This window comes from Penicillium coprophilum, assembly GCF_028826855.1.
Source record: "Penicillium coprophilum strain IBT 35676 chromosome Unknown utg000004l_segment0_segment0, whole genome shotgun sequence".
Classification (NCBI taxonomy): domain Eukaryota; kingdom Fungi; phylum Ascomycota; class Eurotiomycetes; order Eurotiales; family Aspergillaceae; genus Penicillium; species Penicillium coprophilum.
In genome coordinates this window covers 3,463,181-3,476,269 of record NW_026622723.1, presented here as the reverse complement: position 1 = coordinate 3,476,269, position 13,089 = coordinate 3,463,181, and the positions used below count along the sequence as shown (strand labels likewise).

The window sequence follows — 13,089 nt, the reverse complement described above, 5'->3', positions numbered from 1 at the left end:
ATTGTCCGGTTTAGGGCATTGAGATGTTTCCCCAGACTTGTGGATCCCACCCCAGACTGGCAGTTTGATTTTGTGGGGATTAGACATGTACAGCTTATAGGAAATGCCGACCTCTTCATCCGACTATCTCTTGGGTGTCATGGCGACCAACCATACCTCCTGAATCTGTCAGGCGTTGTGATTCTCTATAACGCCAAGTCTTCCAAGAAACACAGCCTAGAGCACGAGTGAGGTCAAATGAAGCGATCGGAAGCTATCCCGAAGCTGCTCCAAAGATTCGCCCATTGGAAGGTTTCAGGTTATTATCAAGAGTGTTTGCGATGATTCTTTTGAAAACGAGCTAGACTGAGACGCAGCTGCCTTGTTTATAAATGCCAAATCATGTGATGTTATGGTAGTGTAAATTCTAAAATGATCGATTCTGTGATGTATAGGGAGTAGTTACTCAATGACGAGTAAAAAAAAACAGATTCAATCTCGATGGCTGCAGCTGTGGAATAACATATCGAACAGAATGTGTGCGGGCTCTGAGCAGTGGACCCGGTGACGGATGACACATCACCACGTGACCCCGGAGGTCGGATATAGACGGATAATCTCTCGGATTAAACGGATGAACCGCAAAGGAGTTCTGTGAGATTTAATTTCATACGCGTATTTACCGATGTCTGAGGCATCGGATAAAACCTCAACGGGCTGGAGAATCCCTCGCGCATGCCAGGAATGCCGCAAGCGTAAAATCAAATGCAATGGCCTGACCCCGTGAGATCCTTCAGCTTATCCATTGTTCGCATAGTGAACACATTGGGCTAATATAACATCAGGTGCAAAACTTGCCAATTGCGCAATACAACCTGTATATACAGAGACTATATTCGCCATCGGCGGAAGAAACATGAGTACGAGGAAGCCAGCGAGAAGAATTCAATTCATCATGGCTCCCCAAGTGGAGTGCCACCATCGGGCCGGCGCACAACTTCCGTCATGAATGACTTCCCGAATAGCGTGTCTGCAACACATATGGCATCGCCATCATGTCAGATGCAGCTATACTATGGCCCTACGTCTCATTTCTCTCTCATGCAGCATATCTACCGAGATCTCGTCTCCAACCCTACCTCTCAACCTGAACCCTCTGGCGGGGTCGAGGAAGCTGGAGCTGGCTTGGACTTGTTTAGTTTCCGTCGCATTTTCTTCGGAACCCCAGATTTTCATGAGACTAACAAGTCACTTGGGACAGGGGACTTGTCCATGATGTTCTTGCCGTATGATTTGGCTAAGCTTTTCCTATCGCGGTATCTCTCTAGCCTCTATCATCTGATGCCACTTCGCCCCAAAGTATATTATGAGCAATGCCTGGACCGAATGTACAATTCGTCACCCACAGACCACCTAGATGCTTTCACCCATGCGATTATGCTCCTTGTTATGGCAAGCGCGGCACTTGGCACGGATCATTTTGCTTGGGGTGATGTATTGTTTGAGCGTGTTAAGGCTTCGTTGACCGCATTCGATGACGCGGTAAACCTTCAAACTATTCAAATCTCAGCGCTTATGATAAGTCATCATCCTCTTGTTTCTCTGTCTGTAGACTAACTAACGGATGTGGGCTTTACGCCAATTACCAGAACGAACAAGGTCGGCCCAACTCAACGTTCTTGCATCTGGGCTCTGCTTGTCGCAAAGCCTTATCAGCAGGTCTGCATAAAGACGTTCCTCACGGTATCGCTCAAACTCCAGAAAACATTGAAGAACGACGGGTAACATTCTGGTCCATCTACATCTACGAAACGTAATCAACCATTTTCAGTCCGATTATTGATCAAGTCGCTAATCTCATATATAGCTGGTTTTGCTATCATGCGGGTCGTCCGAGCTCCATCTCCCTTAAGGATGTCGCAATCGAGTACCCACAGGATCCATTTATTCGATTATTGGTGCAGCTTTGCAAAAGCATCACTCGGTCTGTTAATGAGATATACGGGCAGCGGCATGAGTCTCTTCTGCACATGTGGAGAGTTGCTCGATCCATTGCGGATGATATCCGTGGTCTTGAAACGCCTTTAAAACAAGTTTTGGGCCATGGGCTTGATGATAGCATCCAGGCGGGATCCCTTGGTGTTCGACAAATAATCTTCATTACCTGTGAGTCAACAATTCAGATATCCTCCGACCCGCACTGATCAGTGCTAGTATATAATCATACCCTCCTTCTCACATTTCGCCCGTTCCTGATATTTCGCGGCCATTGGCAACGCGAGAGGAATCTCTCACTTGACCAATCTGGTACCAATGTCAATAATCGCCCACGAGAAACGCCTTCCTGGCTCAACGAAGCCTGCAATTTTGCCATAACTGCCGCTCAAAAGACCCTCCATCATCTATGTGAAGCTTCAAGAGTGAATGATCTTGTTCTAGTAAATAGACCGTATGTTATTATAGAAACTTCCGCTGACTATATCATAGGAATTGAGATATCACGGGTACTTCTTCGGCAGTTCTGTATTTACTCTGATTTACGAATTCCTCCACAATCCGAGTGTCGCACCTGTCTATCTGCCATGGGTTTATGCTTCGTTGCAAACATTGTCAACCATGCGGGCTGGGGACCCGGTCGCAAGCACAATTTCAGCAGTACAGACTGTGCTTCGCAATATCAATCCGTCATACGAATGGTTGCCTCTACTCGCAACAAGCTCAGATAACATGGCGCGCCCAGGAGGGACAGTCATACACCAAGGCCTCAACACAGACCGCGGGCATCGATCGCTGCTCAACATTCCTGCAATCCCTCAGAATCCGTCGCTGGGAATGCGACCTGACATGTCGACGTCTCCTTGGAACTTTCCTCAGGTGGAAAAACCGGAAAAACCTGAAACCGGCGGTTCTGCGGGCTCTGGGGAAGACTTGCTTGATTTCACTCAGTCTGACATGGGCTGGGATTTCGATTTCTCTACCATGGACTTGGAGGCCTTCTTTTCGGTTTATCAGTCGAATGATGCTCCGGTCCTTTGATCAGCGCCTTGCACCAAACAACTTCACACCTTACCCACAACTCCGTAATCCTGCATCCATTTTGTCCTGACCCAGGGGTTGACCGTGGACTTAATTCATTTAAGTGGATCTATATCCGAAGGGTGGATCTAATCGAAGCTGAGGAAGCTGCAAAAAAAGAGTCATAGCGAATCAAGAGCCGATTTGGACCAAGTGGGTCGCTAATATATCCGTGAGTATATTTCCGAATAGCTCGCCCCAGTGATATGCTCGCTAACACAACATTGCAGTTGTGTTACTTGCTCAGAGTCATATCCCCTATCTGTAAATTCCGCCCCAACAATACATACGCGATGCGATCTATGAACTCGACCCACTCCCGGCAATATGGATTTAGAAGCGTAGATTTGATGATAAATCCGCGATAGTATAAGAATTCTTCTGCGTCTCGAGATCATGGTATTTTCCTTCAATCTCATTCTAACCGATACCATCGCTAGTAGTCACTCTTTTTACTTCCAGGCATATACGCCTCCGCTATGGATACTCCATCCTCCGGCACAGCGACACCCGTCGACCTGGAACACGGCGACAGCCATATTCGCAAACGACTCACAGTCACCTTCCGCGATCTGAACGTTCGAGTCACTGCACCAGATGCCGCTTTAGGAAGCACTTTATGGTCAGAGGTGGACCCACGACAGGTTGGGGTACTGCTTAAGCGCGGCGACCGCCCAAAGAGAGTGGGCATATCAAACCATAATATACAGTTATCATAAACTGACAGCTTTTAGACAATTCTGAAGGATGTTGCAGGTCAAGTCAAGCCTGGGGAAATGGTATGCTCTCATAGCTCGAGAAAATGGGTGTCCTAACTAACAATATAGCTTCTTGTGCTGGGACGCCCAGGCTCCGGATGCACTTCCCTCCTTCGAGTGCTCTCCAATGATCGGGATAGCTTCGACGAAGTCACCGGTGAAACTAATTATGGAAGCATGGATCATATAGCTGCGAAGAGCTTCCGCCAGCAGATTATGTTCAACAACGAAGGTATGCAGCCCTGACTTGTGGTCTGTGTAGTTCGATGCTGATTGCACCCATAACAGACGACCTTCACTTCCCAACTCTGACCGTCAATCGTACAATGAAATTTGCCCTTCGAAATAAAATTCCCAACGAGCGCCCAGAGCATTTGAGAAACCGCAAAGACTTTGTGCAAAACCAGCGTGACGATATCCTAGAGTCACTTGGAATTGGACACACAAAGAAAAACCTGGTAGGAAACGAGTACATCCGAGGTGTATCCGGAGGAGAGCGTAAACGCGTCTCTCTTGCCGAGGTTCTGGCTGGGCAAAGTCCAGTCCAAATGTGGGACAATCCGACCCGGGGGTTGGACTCAAAATCGGCGGTGGAATTTGCTCGCATGCTCCGACGGGAAGCGGATCGAAATGACAAGACGATTATTACCACTACATACCAAGCCGGCAATGGTATTTACGACCAGTTCGATAAGGTCCTTGTTCTGGCTGAAGGTCATGTCACTTACTATGGTCCTCGTCGTATGGCAAGGAAATACTTTGAAGACCTTGGGTTCATCTGTCCTAAGGGTGCCAATGTCGCGGACTTCCTCACCTCAGTCACTGTTGTTACTGAACGCACAATCCGACCCGGCTGGGAAGAGAAGGTGCCCAATACACCCGAGGACTTCGAAAGCTGCTATCAAAACAGTTCTATCTGCAAAGATCAAATGGCCTCCATTGTGGACCCTGAGAAGTTGAGCTACGAAGCTGAAGACCTTAAGCTTGCAGTATCCAGTGAAAAGCGGAAGCAGCATCTTCCTCGAAATAGCAGTGTTTATACGGCGAATCTGTGGGATCAGATTGCCGCTTGTGCCCTGCGCCAGTTTCAGGTTATCTGGGGCGATAAGCTCTCGCTATTTGTGAAGGTTGGGTCCGCTATAATCCAGGCCCTGGTCTGTGGAAGCTTGTTCTATGACCTGCCGGAGGTAATTAAGAAACACCCCCGTCTGAGACAATTCAAGAAGACCAAGCTGACTGTTGAGATTACAAGGATTCGAGCTCAATCTTCTTGCGCCCTGGTGTTTGCTTTTTCCCTGTGTTATATTTCCTTCTTGAAAGTCTGTCTGAGACAACTGCATCTTTCATGGGCCGGCCAATTCTTTCTCGTCAGAAGCGATTCGGATTCTACCGCCCTACGGCCTTCGCCATTGCCAACGCTATGACCGATATACCAGTTGTGATGTTCCAGGTGACCTGCTTCTCGCTCATTCTTTACTTCATGTCTGCTCTTCAAATGGACGCAGGAAAGTTCTTCACATTTTGGATCGTCGTTATTGTGCAGACGTTGTGTTTTGTACAAATATTCCGAGCTATCGGTGCCGTGTGCAAACAGTTTGGAAATGCGTCCAAAATATCCGGTTTGCTTTCCACCGTCTTCTTTGTCTATGGAGGTGAGTATTTGAACATAGTCATTGGTGTAAAACTTCCGAAACTGACAAGTCGCAGGATATATTATACCATTCGAAAAGATGCATGTGTGGTTTCGATGGATCTTTTACCTCAACCCCGGAGCATATGCCTTCGAAGCACTTATGGCCAATGAATTTGTTGGACGCAAATTTACATGCATAGAGCCAGACTATCTTCCGTACGGCAGTGGATACTCCGACTCAGCGTCTGCCCACCGTGGATGTTCTGTCCTTGGAAGCGACGATGAAGGCATCATTGATGGAGAAAAATACATCCGAGAGCAATTCAATTATTCAGTCCACCACATCTGGAGGAGTTTTGGTATCCTCGTTGGATTTTGGATTTTCTTTATCTTTGTGACTTCTATCGGGCTTGAATTCAGGAACAGCCAAAGTGGTTCATCTGTTCTGCTTTACAGGCGTGGCAGCGAGAAATCCCACGGAAAGGAAGGAGGACAGAAGTCGGAATCTCCAAAACAGGCAGATTCTGGCGCACTTTTGGGCTCGGTCAAGCAATCAACTTTTACATGGAAAGATCTCGACTATCATGTCCCATTCCACGGCGAGAAGAAACAGCTTTTGAACAAGGTGTTTGGATTTGTTCAACCTGGAAACTTGGTTGCTCTTATGGGAGCTTCTGGAGCTGGAAAAACGACATTATTGGATGTGCTTGCCCAGCGCAAGGATAGCGGAGAGATCTATGGATCAGTTTTAATTGACGGTCACCCCGTTGGAATTAGCTTCCAGCGCACTACGGGCTACTGTGAACAGATGGACGTGCATCTCGAGACAGCCACCGTCAAGGAGGCATTAGAATTTTCGGCCGTTCTTCGCCAACCCTCAACGGTTTCACATGAAGAAAAAATCGCTTATGTTGAGCATATAATCGACCTTTTGGAGTTGGGTGATATCAGCGAAGCACTCATTGGAGGTAAGTTTGGTTGAAGCCTTGATGCCACTGGACAGCGATGCTAATAACTCACAGTGCCTGGAGCTGGACTCAGCATTGAACAGCGCAAACGCGTGACCCTCGGCGTTGAGCTTGTTGCTAAGCCCACATTGCTGTTTTTGGATGAACCTACCTCCGGTCTTGATGGACAAAGTGCGTTCAACATTGTGCGCTTCCTTCGAAAACTCGTTGATGGCGGCCAAGCCGTGTTGGTTAGTTCTCAATATACTATAATATATTTCCATCGTACTAATCAGTTAGTGTACAATCCATCAACCATCTGCTGTGCTATTTGATGCATTTGATGGTCTCCTGTTACTAGCGAAGGGCGGCAAAATGACATATTTCGGAGAAAGTGAGTTTCCTTTCGAGCAAATTTGTCAAGACAAGCCACTAATCATGACTGATTTGTGCCGACAGCTGGCAAAGACTCGACCAAAATTTTGGACTACTTCAATCGGAACGGAGCGCCATGCCCCCCGATGCAAACCCAGCAGAGCATATTATTGATGTTGTTCAAGGAGGCGGTACTACAGACAAAAAGGATTGGGTCGAAATCTGGAACCAGTCAGAAGAGCGCAAGCAAGCACTCTCCCAGCTTGATGCACTTAACGAGTCTAGCAAAAATGATTCAGAGTATGTTGAAGATACTGCTGACTATGCGACCTCGCACTGGTTCCAATTCAAGATGGTCTCTAAGCGTCTCAGCATTCATATCTGGCGCTCACCAGTACGTCACTGCAATCATATCCCAAATTCGATTACAAATGCTTACCTTCAGATAGGACTATATGTGGAACAAGATCATTCTCCATATTTTCGCGGCCCTTTTCAGTGGTTTCACCTTCTGGAAGATTGGAAATGGCACTTTCGACCTTCAATTGAGACTATTTGCGATTTTCAATTTCATCTTCGTCGCTCCGGGCTGCATCAACCAGATGCAGCCATTTTTCCTGCACAGCCGTGATATTTTTGAGACTCGAGAGAAGAAGGTTAGCGCGCTAGAGGAGACACACTGGCATAGCAGTATCACTAACAATGATGCAGTCCAAAACCTATCATTGGAGCGCCTTCATTGGAGCGCAGACTCTGACTGAAATCCCATATCTCATCATTTGCGCCACGCTTTACTTTGCATGCTGGTACTTCACAGCAGGTCTTCCATTGGAGGCCAGTGTTTCTGGGCACGTGTATCTTCAGATGATTTGTAAGTCATACCAAAACTTCAACGATTAATGGGGAAACCTAACATCAAGACAGTCTATGAGCTACTATACACTTCCATTGGACAGGCAATTGCGGCGTACGCACCGAACGAGTATTTTGCAGCTGTGATGAACCCCGTTTTGATCGGTGCCGGCCTGATCAGTTTCTGTGGTGTGGTGGTTCCATATTCCCTCATGCAACCATTTTGGCGATACTGGATCTATTACCTCGACCCTTTCAACTACTTGGTTGGAGGGTTGTTTGGCGAAGTGGTCTGGGATATCAAGGTCGAATGTGAACCATCGGAATTTGTACAGTTCTCTGCGCCGTCTGGCCAGACCTGCGGCCAGTACATGACCGATTTCCTCGCCGCGCAGACGGGTTACCTAGCTGATGGAAACTCGACTGGGACATGTCTATTCTGTCCGTACTCTGAAGGTTCTGATTACGCGAAAACATTCAATCTTCAAGAGAAATACTATTCGTGGAGAGATGTGAGTATACCCTAGCTGATTTGGCCTAGTCTGCGATGCTGACAAGCTGTTTTTAGACGGGTATTACTGCCCTTTTCTGCATCTCGTCATACGCCTTGGTCTTCTTTATGATGAAACTCCGGAGCAAGAAGACGAAAAGTGCCCGTTCTGAATGAATGATGGCTACCAAGCCAAGCTTGAGCTGTGCTTGCGTTCGCGTGTCATCATGCAAATATATTTTCCTCACCTTGGGGTACAATTAAGATTTGGTACATTTTTCTTCTTTTGTTTTCTAGATCACATTCATTTCTCTTGTGTTGGCGATTATATGATGATGTGTTCCCCGGACCTCATTACATAGTTGTCTCTTTTATTGTTACTTTCCCTTTTTGATAATTTGATGTTTTTTTGTTGTTTTTTTTACTTAGATACTACTTACGCTATATCGAAACGTTACAGCAGAGCATTCACAGGACTGGTACTTTGATTTATAAAGTTGTTGACAATGTACTGATCCAAAGCCCATTGCAAGCTGCCCTAAGGGCCACAAAATCCACTTTACCGCATTGTTCAAGAGATACCATACATTTTTGTGTTTCATATTTGTGTAGCTGATTCAATTTTGACTTGCTATGTTGCAAATATGATCGTTTGAGACGAGATGTCTGAAGCAGCACAATATATATTTTGCATAGATACACTCTTACTGCAACGGCCCTTAAAACTCATCCGAATATTGGACACGTAAAAGTTCAAGGTAAGACAGAAGACGATCTCCTAATTAAATTTCTGCTCGTGCATTATGTATTCGAGCCGAGCCGGTGACATCCCGGCAGCTAAGCTTGATCACGGGAAGATCGACACGCATGCGTGTGCAGAAAGACTAGCATCTGAGGATACAAAACTATCCGAACAACCCCTGATTCTACATTGTATCAACGTTCCTGGTCGCCTTGAATATGCACTTTCCCATTCTTGCAATCTTCCCCCTGGCTGCGAGTGCAGTAAACATCATCTCATCCAATGATGATGGCTGGGCGGAAGTGAATATCCGCGCTCTATTTGAGTCCCTAGGAGCGGCTGGGAATTCAGTTGTTGTATCTGCACCCGCTGAGAACGAGAGTGGCACGGGTGTGTTGTGCCAGCCCCCCCTACATGCCTCTCCTCTATTGACTCGTCGCTATAGGATCAAAGCAAAAAACCCCGACTGTCTTGACTGGACCGTGCGAGTTCAATAGTTGCCCTTCTGGCAGCCCGGCCGTGGGATTCAATTCCTCAGAGGTGAGTAATGTGTCCGCAGTTACTGAGTGGTATACTGACGACACAAAAAGCCCCGACTTGGATATGTTAATAGCTACCCAGTGACATCTATGAAATACGGTATCGATTCGCGCGCCCCGCAATTCTTCAACGGCCCTCCGGACTTGGCGGTCGCAGGCCCAAATGTCGGTAAAAACATTGGGCTCACAGTTTACGTTTCTGGCACAGTGGGCGCCGCCACCTATGCTGCACACGCTGGAATCCCCGCTATCGCCTTTTCCGGCGCTACTGGCTCCCAGACTTCATGGAATACTACGCGGCCTCACTATAGCAATGTCTATGCCGATTTGGCGACTAACTTAACAAACCAGGTAGTTGCTGCTGGAAAACCGTACTTACCGGACGATGTCTGGCTGAACGTCAACTTCGGAAAGGTTTCTGACTCCAGATGCACAAATCCGGCCGATTTCTCTTTTGTACTCTCTCGTATCCATATCGCACTTCCGTTTATCACTCCAGATGATGTGACCACGTGCGGCCGTTCGAGACTACCAAGCGAACTTGAAGTATCGTTAGCGTCTGGGTGCTATGCAAGTGTCTCAGTCGGGATGGCAGCCTCGAAAAGCGATGCCAACGCTACAATACAGGGGGTTGTTTTGAAGAACCTGGGCAATTTGTTGACTTGTCTACCCTGATTGGTGCAAAAACGCCAGTGCCAAGGATGTGAAGATCAAGTTCCTCATGTTGTATTTAGCCATGCCGAGTTACAGAGAATACTTATATGTGGCCTTCATACACACAAAGAACACTACTGTATACTGAATCCACAGTAGCCTCAATTAAAGACTAGATCTCAACTGAATAAGCGGTCAAATTGTGTGAGGAGCTGACTGAGACATTTTGCATCGGAGAAACTAAGGAATATACGGCGAATCACCGGAGCTATCTATCCCACGCGCGAAAAGCGACCTATTGGATTGTTATCATCCACTATACTTCATCGGGATTCAAGCCCGTAGTTACCGGAGTAAACCTCTCGAAGAAAGCGAGATCGTCGCCAAGATAAGAGACATGTCGATCTAACGGGATGAGCACGGCAGTATAAATATTTCGAGGAAAACTATTTGTTTATCACACACGCTGACTGTATTCACATTCTATTTCGACATGATTCCCCGACTGATTGTCGGGTTAACTGCTCTCACTGTGCTGCCTGTGACGGCTAGCCCGGCTGGGTTGTCGCGTCGAGGGACAGTCGCATCCGACCAGCTTGTTGGATTTCCTCAGACAGTTCCAGCTGGTGCTACTGGGGACCTATATCTGGCCTATCAGCCAGATCTATATGTTGTTAATGGCTGCGTGCCTTTCCCGGCCGTAGATGCAAACGGGAACACCAAGTGAGTAAATAATTTTCTATTTGAAAGGGGTTTCAGACTGTGGCTCTAATATGTATCATGTAGTGCCGGTCTCAAACCAACAGGAGATCCAAGTGGCCAGTGCAGTAGTAGTACGGGGCAGATATATGGTGAGCTTTCCCAAATCATGCGTTGACTAGCCCTGGATATGTTGACTAAATGGCTTCCTTTTGCAAACCACAGTGAGGGGCGGTGCTTCAGGCGACCATTATGCCCTGATGTACTCCTGGTATTTCCCCAAGGATTCGCCTTCGACGGATCTCGGTCATCGCCACGATTGGGAAGGAGTTATTATCTGGCTTTCCGACGCCACAAGTACCACTGCCTCGAACATCCTGGCCGTTTGCCCGTCGGCACATGGCGGCTGGGACTGTAGTACAGACGGATATACGCTTGATGGCACTGCATCTCTGATCAAGTACCAATCCGTTTGGCCTGTCAATCATGCCTGTGGCCTAACGACTACCGTGGGTGGCACACAGCCGTTGGTTGCCTGGGAGTCAATGTCAAGTAAGTTATCCACCATGACATTCCTGCAAGGTTTAGAAGCTAGGAATCTAACGTGAAACACCCAGCTGTCGTGCAAAATGCCTTGGATACAACGGACTTTGGGTCAGGGAATGTTCCTTTCAACGAGCCAAATTTTGTCAACAACCTGGCAAAGGCAAAATTCTAGAACTGTCAAAGCACATAGATTTCCACATACATTATTTTAGGCAGTCAGAATCAGTACAATACTATGACAAGCTTGTAAAACCTACGCCAACGACTTAATTAACGCTAAGACTACAATTCTATACACTTTCGAGCTTTGGGGGGGGCGCTTGATAGAAATTCGACCCCTAGCTCGTTGCGAGTCCAGCCTAGACCGTATGCCTAAGGTTAGGCTTTTCAGAAGACTAATTGGGTTCTACGACAACCTAGATAGAAAGGGGCTTAAGAGAGAGAGGCAGCTATTTTACGGTTAATTCATTTGATTAGCATATTGTCCATTTAAGGAGATTGGTGTTTTTATTCACACTTATCTATCAGATAGTTTTAGTTCATGAGTTTAACTCTGGAATGGCTCAAGCATGACATAAAAAGTACGAATGGCGTGGCTTCCTCCAAGGCTGCCATCCTCAATCTGGATGTTGGGGCTGGGAATTACTTTGCTGGACTCCAGACCGGGCTTTAGCCATCCATTAAGACTTCGTTCATGTGCTTGCTTCTCACGACCTCGTCCATAGATGGGAAGTTGAAAGTAATTTGGGTGTTGTCGAGTGTAGGGTGACCTTCTGGAAGAAGGGGGAAGTGTGCGACCTTGGCAGGTGCATCTTCCTAAGTCTCCTTCAGAACATCCAATGTTGGCTAAAAAGCTCCATCGACAACACAGAGCGCAGTGTTCCGGTTAACACCATCTTCTTTTACGTCGCTGACGATCTGGGAGACGACAACGCTTGCCCTGTCATCGAAAACCGCATTGGCTCCAATCTTTTTGACGAGGTCATGGTGCTTGGGACTGGCCGTGGCGTACACGGTGAAGCCGAGTGTCTTAGCTGACTGAACGGCAAATGTACCCAGGCTGCTCGATGCGCCCCAGATCAGGACTGCCTGTTTGTCTGCGGGGGTGTACTTGGTGTCGAGCGAAATGCCGATCGTGATCCATGCAGTCAAGGCAGTCAGGACGACGAAAAGAAATACTGCGCCTTCTTCGAAGGAGAGGCCATCGGGAAGTGGGATAACAGCTTCGGACTGGGCCAAAGTGTATTGCTGGAAGGAACCATGATTGGGGGAGCCGTTCTGGTAGAATTGGGAGGCAAAGGCAATGACTCGGATCCCTGGTCCAGGGACTGTCGTGAAATTTGAGCCTAGCTTAATGACAATGCGAGCAGTGTCGGATCTGATGATAGCGGAGTAAAAAGGCACAGGAGGCATGCTAGCGCCAGATGAAATCCTGACTCGGCACGAGCCGTTTAACTGCAGCTAAGTCAATCGGGGCGTCCTTAACGTGCACAGGCCCAAAACAGGCACGAACCCACATCGGGTCAAATTCCCCGGACCGGGGTCCCGGGCTCGGACTTTCCCTCTGTACAGGAGTTGTACCCTGAAAAGGTTGAATCTATGTTAGGCAGGAAATTCGGACATAATGGTGCTTCGGAGAAGAGACCCTGTTAGTGGCCTTATATCCTGTCTTGAGGGTTTAGTGATGCAAACGTGAAAAGAGACGATCTAAGTGCTATACAGGTTGTCATAGTATTTGATATAGAAATATACTGTATATAACTGTATCTCAGGAACAATCACCGCTGGCCTCGAAAAGGG

At 47.4% G+C, this 13,089-nt stretch overlaps 5 protein-coding genes across 5 annotated transcripts; 4 read left to right on the top strand and 1 right to left on the bottom strand.

The window, feature by feature from the left end:
• Positions 1-664: 664 nt before the first annotated feature.
• On the top strand, positions 665-3,015 carry N7500_005758 (Zn(II)2Cys6 transcription factor; the record flags this gene model as incomplete). Its single annotated transcript, XM_056676902.1, has 6 exons — positions 665-762; positions 867-1,521; positions 1,629-1,792; positions 1,847-2,145; positions 2,194-2,417; positions 2,467-3,015. 6 exons carry the CDS (start codon positions 665-667, stop codon positions 3,013-3,015), a joined length of 1,989 nt encoding a protein of 662 aa, XP_056531902.1.
• A 518-nt stretch (positions 3,016-3,533) lies between these two features.
• On the top strand, positions 3,534-8,286 carry N7500_005757 (putative ABC multidrug transporter; the record flags this gene model as incomplete). The annotated part of the gene is made up of 12 exons (XM_056676901.1): positions 3,534-3,704; positions 3,789-3,833; positions 3,882-4,044; positions 4,101-4,999; positions 5,065-5,464; positions 5,520-6,413; positions 6,468-6,639; positions 6,852-7,161; positions 7,217-7,423; positions 7,479-7,638; positions 7,692-8,131; positions 8,188-8,286. 12 exons carry the CDS (start codon positions 3,534-3,536, stop codon positions 8,284-8,286), a joined length of 3,960 nt encoding a protein of 1,319 aa, XP_056531901.1.
• A 783-nt stretch (positions 8,287-9,069) lies between these two features.
• N7500_005756 (Survival protein SurE-like phosphatase/nucleotidase) lies at positions 9,070-10,065 on the top strand (the record flags this gene model as incomplete). Its single annotated transcript, XM_056676900.1, has 3 exons — positions 9,070-9,241; positions 9,297-9,391; positions 9,442-10,065. The coding sequence occupies 3 exons, from the start codon at positions 9,070-9,072 to the stop codon at positions 10,063-10,065; spliced, it is 891 nt and encodes a 296-aa protein (XP_056531900.1).
• A 472-nt stretch (positions 10,066-10,537) lies between these two features.
• Positions 10,538-11,461, top strand: N7500_005755 (NPP1 family protein; the record flags this gene model as incomplete). Its single annotated transcript, XM_056676899.1, has 4 exons — positions 10,538-10,767; positions 10,831-10,895; positions 10,969-11,295; positions 11,361-11,461. The coding sequence occupies 4 exons, from the start codon at positions 10,538-10,540 to the stop codon at positions 11,459-11,461; spliced, it is 723 nt and encodes a 240-aa protein (XP_056531899.1).
• Positions 11,462-12,135: 674 nt separating this feature from the next.
• N7500_005754 (uncharacterized protein) lies at positions 12,136-12,702 on the bottom strand (the record flags this gene model as incomplete). Its single annotated transcript, XM_056676898.1, has 1 exon — positions 12,136-12,702. The coding sequence occupies one exon, from the start codon at positions 12,700-12,702 to the stop codon at positions 12,136-12,138; it is 567 nt and encodes a 188-aa protein (XP_056531898.1).
• Positions 12,703-13,089: the final 387 nt, after the last annotated feature.